This window comes from Rhinolophus ferrumequinum, chromosome 8 (assembly GCF_004115265.2).
Source record: "Rhinolophus ferrumequinum isolate MPI-CBG mRhiFer1 chromosome 8, mRhiFer1_v1.p, whole genome shotgun sequence".
Taxonomy (NCBI): Eukaryota; Metazoa; Chordata; class Mammalia; order Chiroptera; family Rhinolophidae; genus Rhinolophus; species Rhinolophus ferrumequinum.
Genome location: NC_046291.1, coordinates 16,075,107 through 16,092,437, shown reverse-complemented (window position 1 = coordinate 16,092,437; position 17,331 = coordinate 16,075,107). Strand labels below are relative to the sequence as shown.

Genomic DNA, 17,331 nt, shown 5'->3' with positions numbered 1-17,331 from the left:
ACCCCAGGTCCTCTCCCTAGGCCACTGGTGACTCACGATCATTGCTTCTCCCAGGTGCTCCTGTGGGGGGAACCCTTCAGGCCCCAGAACTCCCCGCAATCAAGGGAGCTCCAAGTGAAATCAGAAATGGCATTTCCAGTGTCTTCACTCCGGGATGGAGGAAGAGGGAGGGGTGAGGGGCTCGTCCATGAGCCTGCTAAAGGCCTAGATTAGTCTCTGTGAGAGAAACACCTGCCGGAGGCTAGGCCCAGGTGGATAAGAGGTGGTGTGTGCACCTGTGAGTAATTTCTGGAGCCTCGCGGCTCGTTCTCACTCCTGAATGAGTTATGTGCACCCCACAAAAGACAAAGGGACACATATATCAGGGAAGGTCTGAGAGGCAGCCCCATCCTCCAAAGAAAAGCTTTGGTGCAGACTAGTCACTGAAGTGGAGGGAGTGTAGGAATCTTAGACACCGTCAGACCTCGCAGGCCCCCACGATGCAGCAATTCCTTCGTCAGCCTTCATGAGCAGTCGTTGAGCTGTGCTTGAATGTCTCCAGGGTCAGAGAACTCACCCCCTCCATGGTGGCCCCCTTCTAGCTGGGGACAGCTCTGAAAGTCAGAAAGCCCATCCTTCTCAGCACACATCTGTGTCCTGTGTCGACTACCCACCTGTCCCCAGAGAAGAGAGGAGGCCCAAACTCACCTTGTGTCCCCAGTGGGGAAGCACAGACTTCCTGGGACTAGCAATTCTGGTTCTAAGTCCTCGGCTTTGTCTCTTTCCTTGGGAAGTGGACAGTGACCCAGAGAAGCTAGTTTAGGGAGATGGCAGTGGTGCTCCCAGAGAATGGATGAAAATAAACCAAAGACTATCTGTGTCTTATGTGTCATACACACATTCCCCATCAGCTCCACGGCAAAACCTCTCCGTTTCTGGGGACACTTGGTATCTTCTCCTTCAATACTCTGTACATTAAGAAATAAGAGCGCTCACAGAAGACTGACGGGTTTCCTGCCGGACTCATGGGACCAATTCCTGACCAACTCAGACCCCACCTGAGGGGGTGGAGTAGGAAGGACTGTGGAGGCGAATATGTCCCTAAGCCAGGAACTGAGGACTCAGCGGGCACTTTCCTACCCTGTCTGTCCACTCTGGCTGCCCTCCCACCCCTGCCCCTCGGGACAGTGCATTCCACCCATTCGCCACTTCCTAGTCCTCTTCTTACCACAAGCTTGCCCAAGACACATGTGAAAATACATCAATGACCTTTGATTCAACACCTAGAATGTCAGCTAACCAAGTGCAAGTTTTTTATTGGTTTTATTCCCTATCGTGTCCCTGGTGCCCAGAAGAGTGTCTGGTTCATAGAAGGCGTTCATTAAAAATGTAAATACTTGTTGAATGAATATTCACTGGGCACTTTTATTTGCTTTTCTCTAAATTAAGTATTTGTCAGAAAGGCTGATGGCCCCCACTTCATTCACTGATTCAACCAATATTCACTGAGCTTTTACCATGTGCCAGGCACATGGTCCATCATGACTCGGAGGAAGCTCCCCATGGCCCAGAGAGGTGGGGTGAACTGCCAAGGTCACACAGCATATCTGTGGCAGAGGAGGACCAGGCCCCAGGCTCCTTGGCTTCCAGAGCCCAGATCTCTTTCCATGACACCATAGGCTTGTGATCGCTAGGCAGGGCAGACTGGCAGCACACACCTAGCCCAGCGCCAGGCCGCGGGGCACTGTGGGGCCCATTCTGAGGGACAGATGAGCGCTTTGCAGACAGCTGCCCTGAGTGACGAGCCTGGCCAGAGCCTGATGGCTTCCTGCTGTCACAGCTAGTGTGGGCTCCTCCAGGAGAGGGCGCCAGCGACTCCACCCGGCCTCTGCCCTCCCTACCCAGGCCCACATATCCCTTTGCACACATCAACAAATGCCCCTATTGCCAATACTCGGACAGGAGACACAAGCCATGTTCCAGGCTCTGTGCCAGGCCCTTTTGAATAGTTAATATTCATTTTAATATTTTATATAATAATTTAAAGCCATCACAACAACCTAAGTCAGGTCATGTAATTCCTCAGCTTAAAATCCTCTGAGATGACTTCCCAGTTCACCAGGAATAAAAATGCCATGGACTACAAGATATAGGCTACCTGGCGCCTGCTACCTGTCTGACCTCACGTCCCTCCACTCTTCCCCGTTCACTCCTTCCAGCCTGGCTCTTCCCTGAGCCCACCTCTGCCTGGTATCTGCACCATTTGCTTCCTCATTTACCGTGTTTCCCCGAAAATAAGACTGGGTCTTATGTTAATTTTTGCTCTAAAAGACGCATTAGGGCTTATGTTCAGGGGATGTCATCCTGAAAAATCATGCTGGGGCTTATTTTCCATTTAGGTCTTATTTTCGGGGAAACACGATAGCAAGGCTCTAACTACCCTATTTGAAAATGCAAGCCCCCAGCACATTCCTATCTCCATTACCCTGCTCCACAGTGTTTATCTCCTTCTCACGATCTTTATTATTTCTTATTTCTTTATATTTGTTTGTCTGCTTCCTCGAATATAAGCAACATAGGGACAGGAATCCTTGTCTGTTTTGTTCACTGCTATATTGTTCTAGTGCCTAGAACAGTGCCAGGTATATAGTAGGAACTCAAAAATATTTGTTGAATGAATGACTAAGCCCTGAGTTGGGTTACTCCCATTTTACAGATGAGGAAACTGAGGCTTAGAGATGTTAAATAACTTGCTCAACATCACACAGGTTAATTCAACCAACCAACCAACCAGCCAGCCAACCAACCAACCAACCAACCAAAATTTACACACCACCTGCTGCATTCCATGCAAATCTTTGAGGCACAGGGCTAGGTGGTTTGGGACAGTCTCTAGTCCTTCGTACTTGATGTTCCATCTACTTGCAATACGTTGCCCTTACATTTTTACCTTTTAGATTTCAATTTATGTTTAAGAATCAATTAATCATCCATCAGTGGTTGCCAGGGGCTGGTAGAGGGGGTGTGGTTGACTACAAAGGGGATGCCCAAGCAAATATTTAGGGTGATCAGACTGTTCTATATGGTCCTGGGGTAGCGAATTCACGATTCTTTGCATTTGTCAAAACCCGGAGAACTGCACAGTACGAAGAGTAAGCTTTAATGTGTGCAAACAACAAAATAATTGCATTGCCCAAGGCTCTCAGTCCCTATGGACATAATTCAGTGTTTAAATTGTTTCTTCTCTACCCTGTCCATGGACACACACACAAGTACACTTTGGCTTCTGTCTCCCAGAATGAAGGTGGCAGATAAGGAGGGAAGAGCAAGAGTAGCTTTCCCCATCTCCGAATGACTCAGGATTCCTCTTGCGGCTGCTCTCTGCCTTCCCAGGCTTCATCCCTCAGGGCTCAAGGTCAGGCCTGTGCCTCTCACCTAGACTGTTTTTAAAAAGCTTTTGTTTTGAAATAATTGTAGATTCACATGTGGTTATAAGAAACAATGCAGAGAGAGATGCCCTATATACCTGGTTTCCCCGGGTAACATCTTAACATGCATAACTATGATCCAATATCACAACCAGGAAATTGCCATTGACATAGATCATCCACCTTCTTCAGATTTTACCAGTTTTATACGCACTCATTTGTGTGTGTGCGCACGCACACGTGAATGCATTTATTTCTATGCAATTTTATCACGTGTAGATTCATGTGACCACCACCGCAGTCAAGTTACAGAACTATACCATCACAAAAGCTTCACCTGGACTTTTAGAAGTGGTTATGTCCTGTCTTGATGTTTTCCAAAGTGCAACCTTTAGATACATCAGAGTTACCTGGGCCACTTGTTAAATGTGCAGATTCCTGGACCCTCCCAGCACCCCCTACTGAACCTGTGTCTCTGAGGGTGGGGCCTGGGTACCTGTACTTTTAACAGGCACCTACTTTGCAAATCATAGTTCTCACTGGCCCCCAGCTCTCCCATGTCCAATCCACTCTCCACACTGTGGCTGCCAGAGAGATTCTTCCAACACACAGCTCTCACCATGTTATCCTGCCGCTTAACACCCTGCAGTGGCACCCAATGGCCGTCAGGATACAGACTTAGCAAGCAAAGCTCCCTGGGTCAGGCCCATCTCCCACCTCCACTCACCCCTCCCCACTGCAGTTCAATCCTTCCAAACTCTTCTGATTCTCAGAACACATCGTGTACTGTCATCATGCTCTGATTTGGTCATGCTGTTTCCTCTGCCTGGAATGTCCTTCCCATTCTTCTCCTCCTATGGCAACCCTATTCAACGACCCATTTTTACAGTTTAGGATTTGCAGGTTGAAAGAGACTTGATGTCACCCAGCAAGTAAAGAAAGGCAAGACCAGCTGAGAGCCCGAATCCACGACTCCCTGTTCCTGGTCTTACTGTTCACCAGGCTGTCATGGAGGCTGCAGGAGCCACTAGTCCCTGCTCTCTGGCTCTCTACTCACTTCCATTGGGCCTTCCTTCCTATCTGCCTCTCAGACAAATCAGCCAAGACCTCCTGTCCCTCTTTCTAGCCCAGTGGGCCTGGGACTCAGGGACCTGAGAGTAGGGAAGAAGGGAAATGGGACTGAGCCCAGGGGTAACCTGATTCTGGGAGTGGGCTTGGGGTACAGACCCACCATGGGGGAGAGGCTTGGGACCTGTTTAAACTTGAGGGGCAATGGGGGCCCCTGGAGGGAAGGAAGGAGCGGAGTGGAGTCCAAGTCCCCTCCTCTGCTACCCCCTCCCTCCACGGCTCCCTCGAAACCGAAACCCGAGCTGGGGGGCCTAAAAATAGCCCCCGAGGCGCAATTGCCGGCTGGCCGCCCTGGTGACCTTCTGGGTAGCACAGGCCGAAGGCGGGCGGGCAGCAGGAAGGCAGGGCGCCGGCCCCCCAGGACTCGTCTTCCAGGGCACCATCCTCCTGGTGCCCCTGTGACCATCAGCTCCAGTGTCCCCACAGCCCAGCTCTAAGAAGTCATGCAGAAAGCCCGGGGCACGCGAGGCGAGGAGGCGGGCACGAGGGCACCCCCAAGCCCCGGGGTGCCCCCGAAGAGGGCCAAGGTGGGGGCCGGCGGAGGTGCCGTGATGGGGGCACCAGTCTTCCTGCGGCCCCTGAAGGACGCGGCTGTGTTTGTGGGCAGTGACTTGCGGCTGCGGGTGGTGGTGAGCGGGACGCCCCAGCCCAGCCTCAGCTGGTTCCGTGATGGGCAACTCCTGCCCCCACCAGCCCCTGAGCCCAGCTGCCTGCGGCTGCGGAGCTGCAGGGCGCAGGATGCCGGCGTTTACAGCTGCAGGGCCCAGAACGAGCGGGGCCAGGCCTGCTGTGAGGCTGTTGTCACAGTGCTGGAGGTCCCAGGTAATGGGGAGGTGGCGGCTGGATGGGTGATCAGAGATAGAGAAGCGCTTCCCCAGGCCACGTGGGTTCATCCAGACTTCTTCCCAGGTGTTCTGGCTTCTCAGCTGCGCTGACCCAGAAGGGCCCACCAAGAGGGAAGTGCAGGGAAAGGGGTGTCAAGGTAGAGAAGCTCCCCACAGGAAGGTCAGAGGTCAAGGGTCAGCATTGGGTAAACAAAGCCTGAGCCCCACTCAGGCCTCTCTGGGAATTTCATAGTGGACACCCTCCTAGTTTCCCTGTAGCAAAAGGCCACCTGTGGAAAATCGTCTTCATCAGCTCCAGTCACTTAGACTTTAGAATCCTGATCAGCTCAACAGGTCTAAGAGAGGGAGCCAGCCCTCCTGATCCCCCTGAAATATTGAGAGGATGGGTCAGAGCTCCTGGCAGTCTGTTGCTGAGGCAGGTTGGTGTGCTCGGCATCAGGCTGGTTGGAAGAGGCCAGTGGGTGGACAAGTATGAATAAATAGGGTTCAGGGCATCAAGAGGTAGAGTTAGGGCTAGGGGCTCCCAAGCGTGTGTGGAGGTGGGTGCCTGAGAATCCACATGTCAGCATGTGCATGTGCTTGTGTATGTGTGTGTGGGCTGTGGAGGGGTCTGGTGGTATAAGCAGGGGAGGGATGGGGTTTGTGGAGTTGGTGTGGAAAGCCTCCGGGCCGTATCTAGCTGAAGAACGGAGGGCGTGGAAAGGGATGCTCAGGCAGGTCCCTGGGACCCTGCCCCCGTGGACAGAGAGTGCCAGGCTCCTGTGTGAAGGGACAGACAGTAGTCCAAGGCAGGAGTAGAGGGGATTGAGGCTGGGCCTGGTGTTCAGGGTCCTGCTGAGGCTGGTGTGGGTGCCTGGCCAGGGCCAATTCTCCTTGGGTCCATGTTTGTTCTTCCTTTTTGACCTCCTCAGCCCCTAAGCCAGCCAATTTTTCTCTAGGCCGAAGGCAGAGCCTCAGGCTGACTGAACCTTGAGGAACAGAATTCTGAGGAAATAGAGTGCTGTTAGAGGACAAGGCAAAGAGTTTGGGGGTCACTGAGTATGTCCTGGGCAATTTTCAAGAGGGAATTCTCAATCCAGCTGGGCGGTATCGTGTGGGGTACATCCTTGGGGACTGAGGAGGAGGCATAGGGATGAAGCTGGAGGGGAAAGAAGACTCTAAGGTGCAGCCAAGTCAGGAGATGGAGCAGGGGCTCAGCCTCCCTCTGCCAGCATCTCCTCTTTCCCTAGCCCCACTATGCCCCACCTCTAACAATCTTCAACGACTGGTCCACGGCTGGCTTCTCTTGGTTGGCTTTGTAATTGGCCAGATAAAGGCTTTCCCGGCTGGTGTTGGAGGATGAGGCCCATTCTGGCAAACCTCTGAGCTGGGGAAGGATCGGACTTCTTAGGAATCTTAGCTCCGGTCTCGTAAGGGGGCTGAAAACAGAACCTAAATCGAAGGGCCTGATAGACAGATTGATGAGAATACAGCGCAGTGGAGGGAGATATTAGGGAAGGAAAAGGAAGGGCTGAGGAAGGAGGTTGGTGGTCACAAGGTTTGTTTAGAGTTAGAAAGGACCACAGAGAACTGCAGCTCCAGACGCTTCCTTTTACAGGTGAGTTCACTGTGGTCCAGAGCACAGGGAGATCTGTCCAAAGGCACACAGCTAGTTATGGCCGCCCCAGAATTAAGAACCCAATCCTCCTGGCTTTGACTCTGGAAGCTCTTTACTATTCAAGGAGTTCTGGAGGAAGGAGAGAGAAAGGGAAGGTGAGCTGTCCATTGTATGGAACGTATCCCAGGACTGGCCTGTCTGAACACAAGAGCCTCCTAGCCTGCCTAGGTCCCCCAATGGCGTGGAGTGATGGTACTGTCTCCTCAGCTCCTCTGTAACCTGGGTGGTACGGCAGGCAGAGCTGAGGCCTGGCTGGGCATACCTAGATGGAGGCCAAGGGCCAGTCTCCAGGCTGCTCTGGTGGAACAGAGTGTGGGAAAGGAAAAGACCCTGGGTGCCGTGGCCCTGGACTTGGGGCCTTTTGACAGTCATGTTAAAACACGAAGAGTGTTGGGCTTCAGCAAGTCATGTTTAAGAACTTTTTCCTACCGGTTAAATCTGTACTCTAAGAGCAGCCTTATTATTATGAATTAGTAGTAATTTATAATAATGTGAATAGCTAGTATGCTACTGTGTGGCAATATGCTATCATATCCTTGGACATATCATTTAGGTCCCACAGCAACCCTGGGGAAACTGAGGTGCAGAGGAATGAAATGACATGTCCTGCTGTATAGATAGAAGGTGGCAGAGCAGGGATGGAAGTCTCAGTCTGTCCCACTGCAAAGAACCATGCGCTTAGCTATTACACCCTCCCACATGATTTGGGGGAGAGAGGGGCTTTCCTTTGGTGGTATGGGGGACTGACCAGGTGAGTCTGGCTTCCTCCTCCTATTGCCTTCCCCCCACCAGTCCCTGCCCAACGATAGGTACTGGTCAGGGACAGCTGGGCAAGCAGCTCAGCATTGCTCAGACTCACTCATGGAAAACTTTCTTGGTTGCAATCAACAGTGGGAGGACTTCAGGGTTCTCGAGGAAGCTCAGCCAGGACCTGGCTGCAGAGGGAAGGAGGCAGTTTCCTGGCTGGGACCGCTGTCTGGCTCGGCAAGGGGTGATGCTAAGGTTCCTGGCACTCCCGAAGCCTGAGATGTTAGTTCAAGGATGCAGGGAGACTGGCATGGCTGGGGGCGGCTGGGACCCTGAGTAGACAAGTGGACTGCAGGCTGGAGAGTTTGAAAGATGGGAAACAGAAAGGTGGGTTTAGGGTGTAGAAATGAGGAAAGAATAGGAACAGTGAAGATAGCAGAAATACAGGATACTTGTAGTATCTCATTTCATTATTTAATCGCCTAACCCCAAGGTTACATATAAGAAAACTGAGGTTCAAAATGGGAGTTTACCCAACATCACATGGCTAGTGAGGTGGCAGAGCCAGATCTGAAAGCCTCTGGGTCTAGGTCCACATTGCCTGTCCTCAGAAAGAGAAGTGTGCGAAAACTAAGGATCTGTAATTATAACCATCCTTCTGCCAATATCCACAAAGCCATCTTCTGGCCCAGTCTCCAAGACAGGCAGGCTTTCTTCTCTTTCAGAACACCAGGCTCACACCGGCATGGGCTGAGGAGCCCTGTGCAAGCAAATCAAGTGACCAGAGTAAATGCCACCCTCAAAGCTTGGGGCATGTGGCTGTAGGGGAAGGCCTGCACTGAAGGACAGAAGGGTAAGGACAGGGCACAGTCCAGACGGTGCAAGCTGACAATGCTCACCATGTTAGTTTGAAGTTTCGTAGCCAGGGTCTGGAAGACTCTGGTGTCAATCAGAAGGGCCAAAGGTCAACAGATGGTAGTGAACCATGCAGATATTTGAAATCATGGAGAGGTTAGGGATAGGGAGAGAGGGCCGGTTTAGGCAAGGGAAAGGTGGGGAATATACCAGAACCTGTGCTGAGGTATATTCTTCGGTTATTATCTTTTCCACCTGGAATTTGGGAGTCTGGATGAAAAGCCAGGAGGGAACTAGTATGGAGCTGGGGATGGGTATGGAGAGTGTCACCATTCACTCATGCGGAGTCCTATTCAGGAGAGGAGGAGGGGCCAGAGTGGAAGCAGTGAGGAGATCTGGGAGGAAAGAAAGAGAAGAGAAGAGAGGCCCCCAAAGCAGCCAAAGCCCATGTGGGAGAACTTTCCTAAAGCAAGGCAGGTCCCCCCAGGAAGATCCTAAGTAGAATGCAAGTTGGTCACTTCTCCAGCTGTTTCTTGGAAAAGTTCTGGGTCAAGACAGAGAAGAGAGAAAGGCTAGATGAATGAGCTGCTCCGGGAGATTTACTATCCCCATCCCCACCACCCCTCTTCCTCTCCACCCCCAGCTCTGCCACCCCCTCCCATGTTTATTGAGTGCCTACTGTGTGCCAGTCACTGTTTCAGTGCCTGGGGAAGGGGGTAAAGACCAAAATTCCTGTCCTCCTAAAGATTCTAGTGAGGAAAGACAGAAACATGCAATAAACATAAGCAAAAAATATATAGTATGTCAGAAATACAGAGCAGGGTAAGCAAGAGGAAGGAAGGGAGAAAATGAACCTGGGCAGGAAAGAGAGGGGGCAAAGAGGAGGGGAGCAGGTGTACCTGGCTCAGAGGAGGGTCTGCATGAGAGATCAGGCATACCACGATGACCTGGGTTGTCTCTGCAAGGGGAAATGCTGGCAGTGCAGAAATTAGAAGTCTGGGTTTGGGGAAATGGCAGGGGGACACAGTAGCACAGCCAAAGAGGACAAATGGAGCAATCTGGGGCCCACCCTGAGAGCATGCCCCACAGTGGACTTGTGGGGGTGAGCAGAGCAGGCCCAGAGCAGGAACACAGAATCCCATGGGCCTCTCCTCGGCCCAGCTGTCCCATCACTCACGCCCATTGCCCATTGGTTATTTTTGCTATGGAATGTGCCAGCCCCTCAGATTCTCCTGGGGAACAGGGGCTCAAGTTACCCCTTCTCCTCACTCAGCTCCCCCATCTGTGAATGGGTGTGTTTAGGAGTGGGTAGGGAAAGTGCCTGTGGGCGTCTAGGGTCTCTAGCTGGAACTGATATGGACACACATGTGTACCCTCTCAGTGCACGTCCCCATGCATGTGTCTGTACATGAAACATTTGTCTCTGGGGGTCTGGGACACAGGACCGCCTGCATGTACCCAGAATGTATAAGACATGACCATAAACTTTAAAATAAAGGGAACACAAACTCAAATAACTTCAGGAGCCAAGTAGAAACTGATAATAAGCAAGGTGCTGTTGTCAGTGGCTGAACTTGAGCATGCCTGCCTCACCTAAAATATTGTGCAGGCTGAATAAAACTCATGAGTTTGGCTCTGTATTTATTTTGGACCCATGCTTTCAAGAAATAGTTAGGGAACCCAAGGACCAATCCACATGTGAGGCTTTATGATATAGTGGTCACTGAACTCAATCACAGTGCGTGGGTTAGAATCCTGGATCTCCCAGTTATTGGCTGTGTGACCTTGGGCAAGTAATCTCTTTCTGTGCCTCAGTCTCCCCCATTGTGAGGATTAAATGAGTTTATTCATATAAAGTGTTTAACATGATGGTCAGTACGCACTAAGCATGCAATAAGTGTTTAGTGATAATGAATTAGTAGTCACATCTCAGAAACCAGGAGTAGCACTACGTGTGTGTGCTGGGATGGGAATTTGGATCTGGAGGACACATGGAGACACACAACCTGTGTGGCTTTGGCTAAGTGATAGGACATCTCTGAGTTTCAAGCTCACAGGGTTGTTGTGAATGAGATAATACGTATAAAGCGCCTGGTACTAGCACACACTTAAGAAACGTATAATGATTGTTTGGGTTAGGGGTAGAGTTTTGTATAGGCAAAGTGTACAAGGTGTTAAATGGGAGGAAGATGAAGGAAGTTGGTGTGAGCAAGAAGGTGGGTCCTATTTGTGAATAATAGGAGTACCTCTGGGCACTTGAGCGTGCGAGCGCCAGGCTACAGGGACGGAATACCTACCTTCAAGAAATTCGAGTGCCCTCTCTAGCTTTCCTGAGAAACCTGGTGATTTTCATAGTCTGAGGCCGTGTTAGCATGTAGCCCCCATCCACGAGGACCCTTGCCCCGTGTACCACCTAGACGCCCATACCCGGCGCTATGGCCAGCAGAGTGTTCGGGCCACGGCAAGTTGGGTACCTACCGCCTGGCACAGGGTCCATGTGCGTATGTTTGTGGAGTGAGCAAGTCGAGATGCGGTTGACCTTCCAGAGTGGCCCCGCGGGAGGCGGGAGGGGTGGCGTGGCGGTCGCGTTGGCCTGACAATGAGAGACTGGCCCGATTTCTCATGGGGCCACTGTACCGCTTTCTGTGCCTCAGTTTCCCCATGTGCCCAGGGTCCGGGAGGCAGATGCGAGGTGGAGGTGCGGGGAGGCAGGTGATAGCTGCCCTAGGGGAGCAGGGCAGGGAAAGGGGCGCCAGGTGGGGTGCCATCTGGCGGGGGAGGGGCAGGCTCTGGGCGCCGCCGCCTTCCCCCGCCTGGGCTCCAGCGGCCCGGAGGCTCCTTCCGCCACCAGCGCCAGCTCCCGCCCGCCCCCGGATCGCCCCCGGCCCCGCCTCCGACTCCGCCCCGCCCCCGCCCGTCCCCTCCTCGCCCGGTCGCTCGCCCGGCCCCCTCCCCCGCCATGAAGAAGCTGTGGGTGAAGAAGCGTTTCCAGGTGAGGGCTCCGGGGGCGGGAGGCGCCGGGAGGGGGCAGGAAGGGCTGGGAGCCCTGGAGGGAGGGCGGGTCACCACGGCTGGGCCCGGGGGAGGGGGCTCTGGAGCCGCGGCCGCCCCACCCCGGCCGCGGTGGCCGCTAGCCCGGCGCGCTGCGGAGGGCTCCCTATCTGCGGTCTGAGCGCACAGCTACCCCCCACCCCTCCCTGCGCGGAAGGGCAGACCCTTCCCATCGTCCGCAGTTCCCGCGACCACCCGGGGAGGTCCCTGCGCAGCCTTCGGCGTGGAGCGTACACTGGCTTCTTGGCCACTTGGCTTCATTTTCTCTCGCCTCTGGCCAACCCGGGCCCTGGCCCCCGCCTGGCTTTCCTCAGCTCCCCACCCTGGAGCCTTCCATCTTCCGGAGCTCCGGAAAGCCAGGCACAGGGATCCTCGCTGAGCTCAATAAATTCCCCAAGCCCTGCTCTGCCCTCTGCCTACCCGGGCCTCCTTCTTGAATTCTTGCGGTTCTGGCCCTTTGGGGCACCTTGCCCTCTGCCCCCATCACCCTCCCCTCCCGCTTGACACCTATTTCAGGTGCCTGTCTTCCTCTCAGCAGGAATCTTGTCCTCATCCCTCCATCTCCCAGTCATCCAAGCAACCCCCCCATGTCTTCCGTCACATCAGTCAGCCCCCTTCTTGTCTCCTCGCCTCTGTCTCTGGGGGTGTCACACAGGTCCCCAGTCCTGTGAGTCTCTGCCCCAGCGTTTGACCTGCAGCCTTGCGGTCCTCTTTCCTTCCTCCTCTGCTCCTCCCTAGAGCCAAGCTGAGCTCTAGCTGGGAAGGCTGACAGGCAAGGAAGAGTGGAGACATTCCCTACAGGGAAGCTAGTCACCCTGGATCTCTGTGCACTCCCCACCCCCACCCACTGCCCCTGGAGTGAGTTCTGTTTGATACAGATGTTTGGGCAGGATGTATAGGGACACCACCAGTGAGCCTTCCCCTCAACAACTCATTCTGGCTTTTCTTTTTCAGAAAACCGGCCACTCCCGCCGGGCCTTTGGCCGCCTCACCCATGGTGCGTGGACCGTGGGCTTCTCGCTCTAGCCCAGGCGTCCTTCTTTTCGTCCATGTCCCTTTATGAGGCACCCAGGCCCTGAAGACAGCCCATGAGATGTGGGGCCCCCCACACACACCCATACTCACCCCCCCACCCGAGAAGGCCCCCCTGTGCCCTGCAGCTGAGAGAGGACCTAGCAAAGGGAGGTGGGGGGCTCACCACACACCCACCATAGGCTGTTCTCCATCCACGGGGCCAAGTGGAGATGAGCTCACTGCCGTGCTTTGGCCACCAGTATATGGCTCCTTCTTGTCATGACACTCATAGAGAAACTGAGGCACAGAACCTGATAGAATCTGGGAAAATTAAAAATAAGCCCAGGAAACTTTTCTCCTAGCCTAACCACTGGGCATTTTTGAGGACCATTCAGCAGTAAAAGAGAGGTATGGGGAGAAGGGTTCCTGTCACATTCTGATGCAGAATAGGTGGGGGGTGATTTGCAAGGAGGGGGTCAAAGCACAATGCAAATCTTGTAATAGTGGATGGGCCTGGCCCCCGTCCCCATGGGGCCCTTGGTCTGTGGCAGGGCTGAGCACCAGCAGGTGTGTGTGTGTGTGTGTGTGTGTGTGTGTACACATACGTACGTGTGTGGTCAGTGAGTACACCAGTAAAAGTGCCAAGAGTACAGAATAACGGGTAGTTGGAATAACCAGCCAGAGCATGTGGGCTCCCCAGATCTGGGCACATTGGGAGCCTGCAAGTAGTCAAGAATGAGAGATGCTTTCTCCATCTCAGGTGTCTCCCTCCCCCACCCTGTCCCCACAGGGTATCTCTGGGCACTGGGAACCCTCATCCCCCCTCTGTTCTCCTGCCCACCATGCCCTACCCCACAAACGCTCTGATAACAGTCTGTCCATGTCTCTCTCCTGCTGCTCCTATGGAAGCGAAGTTTTCCGCTCCTGCAGAAAGCAAAGTTACGGTAGGAAACTGGCTCCTGCCCAAGCCCTGCACTCCCCCTCTTCCCTGCCCAACCCAGCCTCTCCTCACCCTGCCTTAGCTGCACCCTGATGTGTTCCGGATGGTTTGGGGTTAGAGGACAGGCTGGCCCTGCGGTTGGTCGAGTGTCCTGACTGTACAACTCTGAGGTGACTCCCCTTTGTTCCTGGGGTACTGGAACCCAGAATTTAGAGCCTTGGAACCTAGGACCTTGTTATTTGGGGGGCTGCACAGGAACTTAAGCAACCACTGACAGGGGAGGAAGGACTGGGGCTGAGTCCTTAGTAATCCATAAAGTGTCTGGGAGCAGGATGATAGGGAATTGAGGGCAGGCACTACCAAGGAGGGAAGGTGAGTAGCCAGGGCCCCAGAGATGGAGCCAGAGAGTGGTAAGCAGCCCAGCCTGGGCAGGGGGATGTGGGGAGCCAAAGAGGGGAGAAGATGGGTGTCGGAAGACCTATAGTGTGGTAAGACAGACTGCTGCGGGGAAGGCACGAGGTGACATGGGGAGGAGTTGGAGTCGGAGAGAGGAGGGCCCTGCCCACACAGGCCCCTATTTCTCCAGACTCAGAGACTGGCGAGGACGACATCAGCGATGTGCAGGGGACTCAACACCTGGAGCTTCGAGATGATGGGACCTTCAGCACCCCCACGGGTGAGCTCTCTGGAATGCTCAAAGAGCAGGCTGCAAGCCTCCAACCAGGGGCACCGACAAGGGGCTTCATTGTGCTCCTTTTCCTAGGGGGCTCCGACACCCTGGTGGGCACATCCCTGGACACACCTCCGACCTCCGTGACAGGCACCTCAGAAGAGCAAGTGAGCTGGTGGGGCAGCGGGCAGACGGTCCTGGAGCAGGAAGCGGGCAGCAGGGGTGGCACCCGCCGCCTCCCGGGCAGCCCAAGGCAAGCACAGGCAGCCGGGGCCTGGCCACGGCACCTGGGGGTGGAGCCGCTGGTACGGGCGTCTCGAGCTAATCTGGTGGGCGCAAGCTGGGGGTCAGAGGATAGCCTTTCGGTGGCCAGTGACCTGTATGACAGCGCATTCAGTCTGTACAGAGGACGGGCGCTCTCGATCCACGTGTAAGTAATGGCCTCACGTGGGCCTGCACTGTCCCACCTCACCATGTTGTCCTGCACTGCCCTTCACCGCTCCATCAGCCTCCACCCCCATCTCCAGGGCACCATCCACCCCGCTGCACTTCTCCACCCCCCATTGCTTCCACTTCTGGCCCCAGCTACTCACTCTATCTTCCCACACTGCACCATCCTCCTGTGCCATCACCACCCACACCCTCCCACTCCCACTGTCCTGGTCACCGTGCCATCTCCATGGTCTTGTGGACCCCTCTGTGCTTTCCTCCTTTCCTCCAAGGTCTCCACTTTCCCAGGGGCCCTCTCCCACCTCGACCATTCAGGCTCCAGTTGTCCCCAGGATTCCCCCCCTCGGGGGCCCCCTCCGTGCCTGCTGTCTCAGCAGCTGCTGCCTTTTCATCTCTCTGCACATTCCTGTTCCCATGTGGGCCTTTTTCTGGGAGGAACAGAACCACAGCAGCTCCCGGGAGAGCAGGCGCGAGCAAGGGAGCAAGAGCGCAACCAGGAGAGAGAAGAGAGCGAGGTGGTCAGGGGGCAGATGGGGCCAGGGGCCTGGGAAAGCAAGAGGATGTGGGGTGTGGGGGAGGCAAGGGCACGGAGCAGGGAGGGATGGAGACAGGGAGCTGGGGTGGAGGCAGAGGGCTTGGAATGATGGAGGCTGGAGCCTGAGATGATCTTGTGGGCAATGCCTGAGGATGGGGTTGAAGGTTGTCCTGGTAGGGGGGCGGTGAGGAGAGATGTTGGAATGAGGCATTGGAGCCATTTTTGGAGATTTAGGGACTGGCAGATACAGGAGGGAGTGCTGTGGTAGAGGGAATGGCCGATGATAGAGGTATTGGGGGGTATTTGGGGAGCTGAGAGGGGGCCTGATTTGTGTGGGGGTGTGGGGGAGGTACCATCATGGATGGGAAGGAAGGAGTCTGGTGCAGGGAGGCTGCTTTGAGGGTGCTTGGAGTGGCTTAGTGGTGGGCAGGGTAGAAGTCTGGGCAGGGGCAGGAGAGGCTCCCTTGCTTTATCTGGTTGGCATTAGCCAGGTGCTCCTATGCCCTAGACTTGCCTTTTTCTTCCCTGTCTGTCTTTGCCAGGCCCCAGCGGGAGCCTGGAGTTGCTATGGCAACTTCGGAGGAACCCATTTCCTTAGTGATGTCTGTGGTACAGAGGCTGGCCTAGAGCTCAAAACTGCCTGCAAGAGGCCTCCTCTGCTCTGATTTATTTCTCTCCATGCCTCACCCAGTTCCCTGAGTCCATTCCTCAGGGACTCTGCTATCCCTCCCCCAAAGTAGACGCTGCCTCCCTGCAGGTGGCTGGCTATGGTTCCACTCTCTCAGGGTATATGGGTGGCTGTGTCCTGGCCCCTGCCCCCAATGTCAAAGGTGGGGTATGCAGTAGGGGTGGCTGACCCACATAGTCTAAAACATCCTTATATTTAGGCACCCCTAGGACTCTTCCTTGTGACCAGTACCCTATTTCTCCTCCCTTCTGTGCCCCCAGAATCACAGACATTTTGGAGGGAACAAGGGCTCAGGAGTCAGACTTCCTGGGTTTCAGACCTAGCACCAACCATTTCCTAGCTGTCTCACCTTGGTATGGCACTTTACCTCTTTAAGCCTCAGTTTCTTCATCTGTAAATGGACCTAATAACAGTTCCTACCTCAAAGCATTGTTAGGATAAAACGCTCAGTGCATTTAAAGCATTTAGTACATGCCTGACACGCAATAAGTACTCAGTGAGCCATTCCACAACTTTTTATTAAGCTCTCTCTAATGTATCAGGTGTGATGCCAACATCTCAGATTCCTTTTCTTGCTAATCTTTACGTTTGATGTGCCCTGGAAGGGTCAAGATGGGGGAAACTGAGGCCCAGCTCTTAGGCCTCAAAGCTCTGTAGGTGAGAGGGGCACTCGGGCTGACCGGCTCTTCCCATCTCCTCTCCCACACTCCCAATTCTGGCCCACGCAGTAGTTATTTCTGAGCTGAGTTATTTCTGAGCGTACCCCTTTGGGGAGCTTCTGTGCTTCTCAGGGGACTTCCAAAGACTCAGGTAACTTTCCCAGGGACAGGACAAAGTCAAAGGCTTAGACTGAGGGCAGATTGATCAATGAGAATGGGAACGTGGGTGTCCTGATCTCCCACCCCAGGGATCCCAGCTACCGCCTGCTGGGTCCTGTCCGCACTGGTGAGGGACTCAGGTTTGGGTTGGTGCTAGGTAACCCCAGGGATGGGGCACTGCTTCCAGAAAGAAGGCTCTGAAGGCTGGAGCCTGTTCTTCTGGGGCTGCTGTGAAGGGGGTATGTCCTGTTGAGGATGGGCAGGGCTGTGGGGGCCAGCTGGGGGCAGGAATGAGTGGGAGGCTACATTCCTGAGAGGGCCCCTCCCCATTCAACCCTTCCGCCTTCCTTCACCACTTCATCCTTTGGATCCTAAGCCTCATTCTTTTCTCTCCCACCGCTAAGTTCTGTTTCTGCTGTTTCCCAGCTTCCATGGCTGGGGGGAGGGGGCTGGCCCGAGCCCCTGGGGCTGAGTCTGTACCTGGACCAAGCCAATAGCCCGTCTTCTGGTGCCAGAGCCACCACCT

At 54.3% G+C, this 17,331-nt stretch overlaps 1 protein-coding gene across 9 annotated transcripts in view; it reads left to right on the top strand.

Moving 5' to 3' along the window:
- The first annotated feature begins 4,843 nt into the window (after nt 1-4,843).
- SPEG (striated muscle enriched protein kinase) overlaps nt 4,844-17,331 on the top strand; it is a 55,404-nt gene continuing 42,916 nt past the window's right edge. For 2 of the 9 annotated variants that reach the window (XM_033111838.1, XM_033111837.1), the window contains exons 1-4: nt 4,852-5,357; nt 13,619-13,648; nt 14,231-14,320; nt 14,408-14,567. In XM_033111838.1, coding sequence (XP_032967729.1) covers nt 4,979-5,357; nt 13,619-13,648; nt 14,231-14,320; nt 14,408-14,567 — 659 coding nt within the window. In that variant the 5' untranslated portion in view covers nt 4,852-4,978. Of the gene's footprint in view, nt 5,358-11,554; nt 11,632-12,644; nt 13,649-14,230; nt 14,321-14,407; nt 14,745-17,331 lie in introns of those variants that run through there. The other 7 variants (XM_033111835.1, XM_033111844.1, XM_033111840.1 and 4 more) reach the window with 6 other exon arrangements.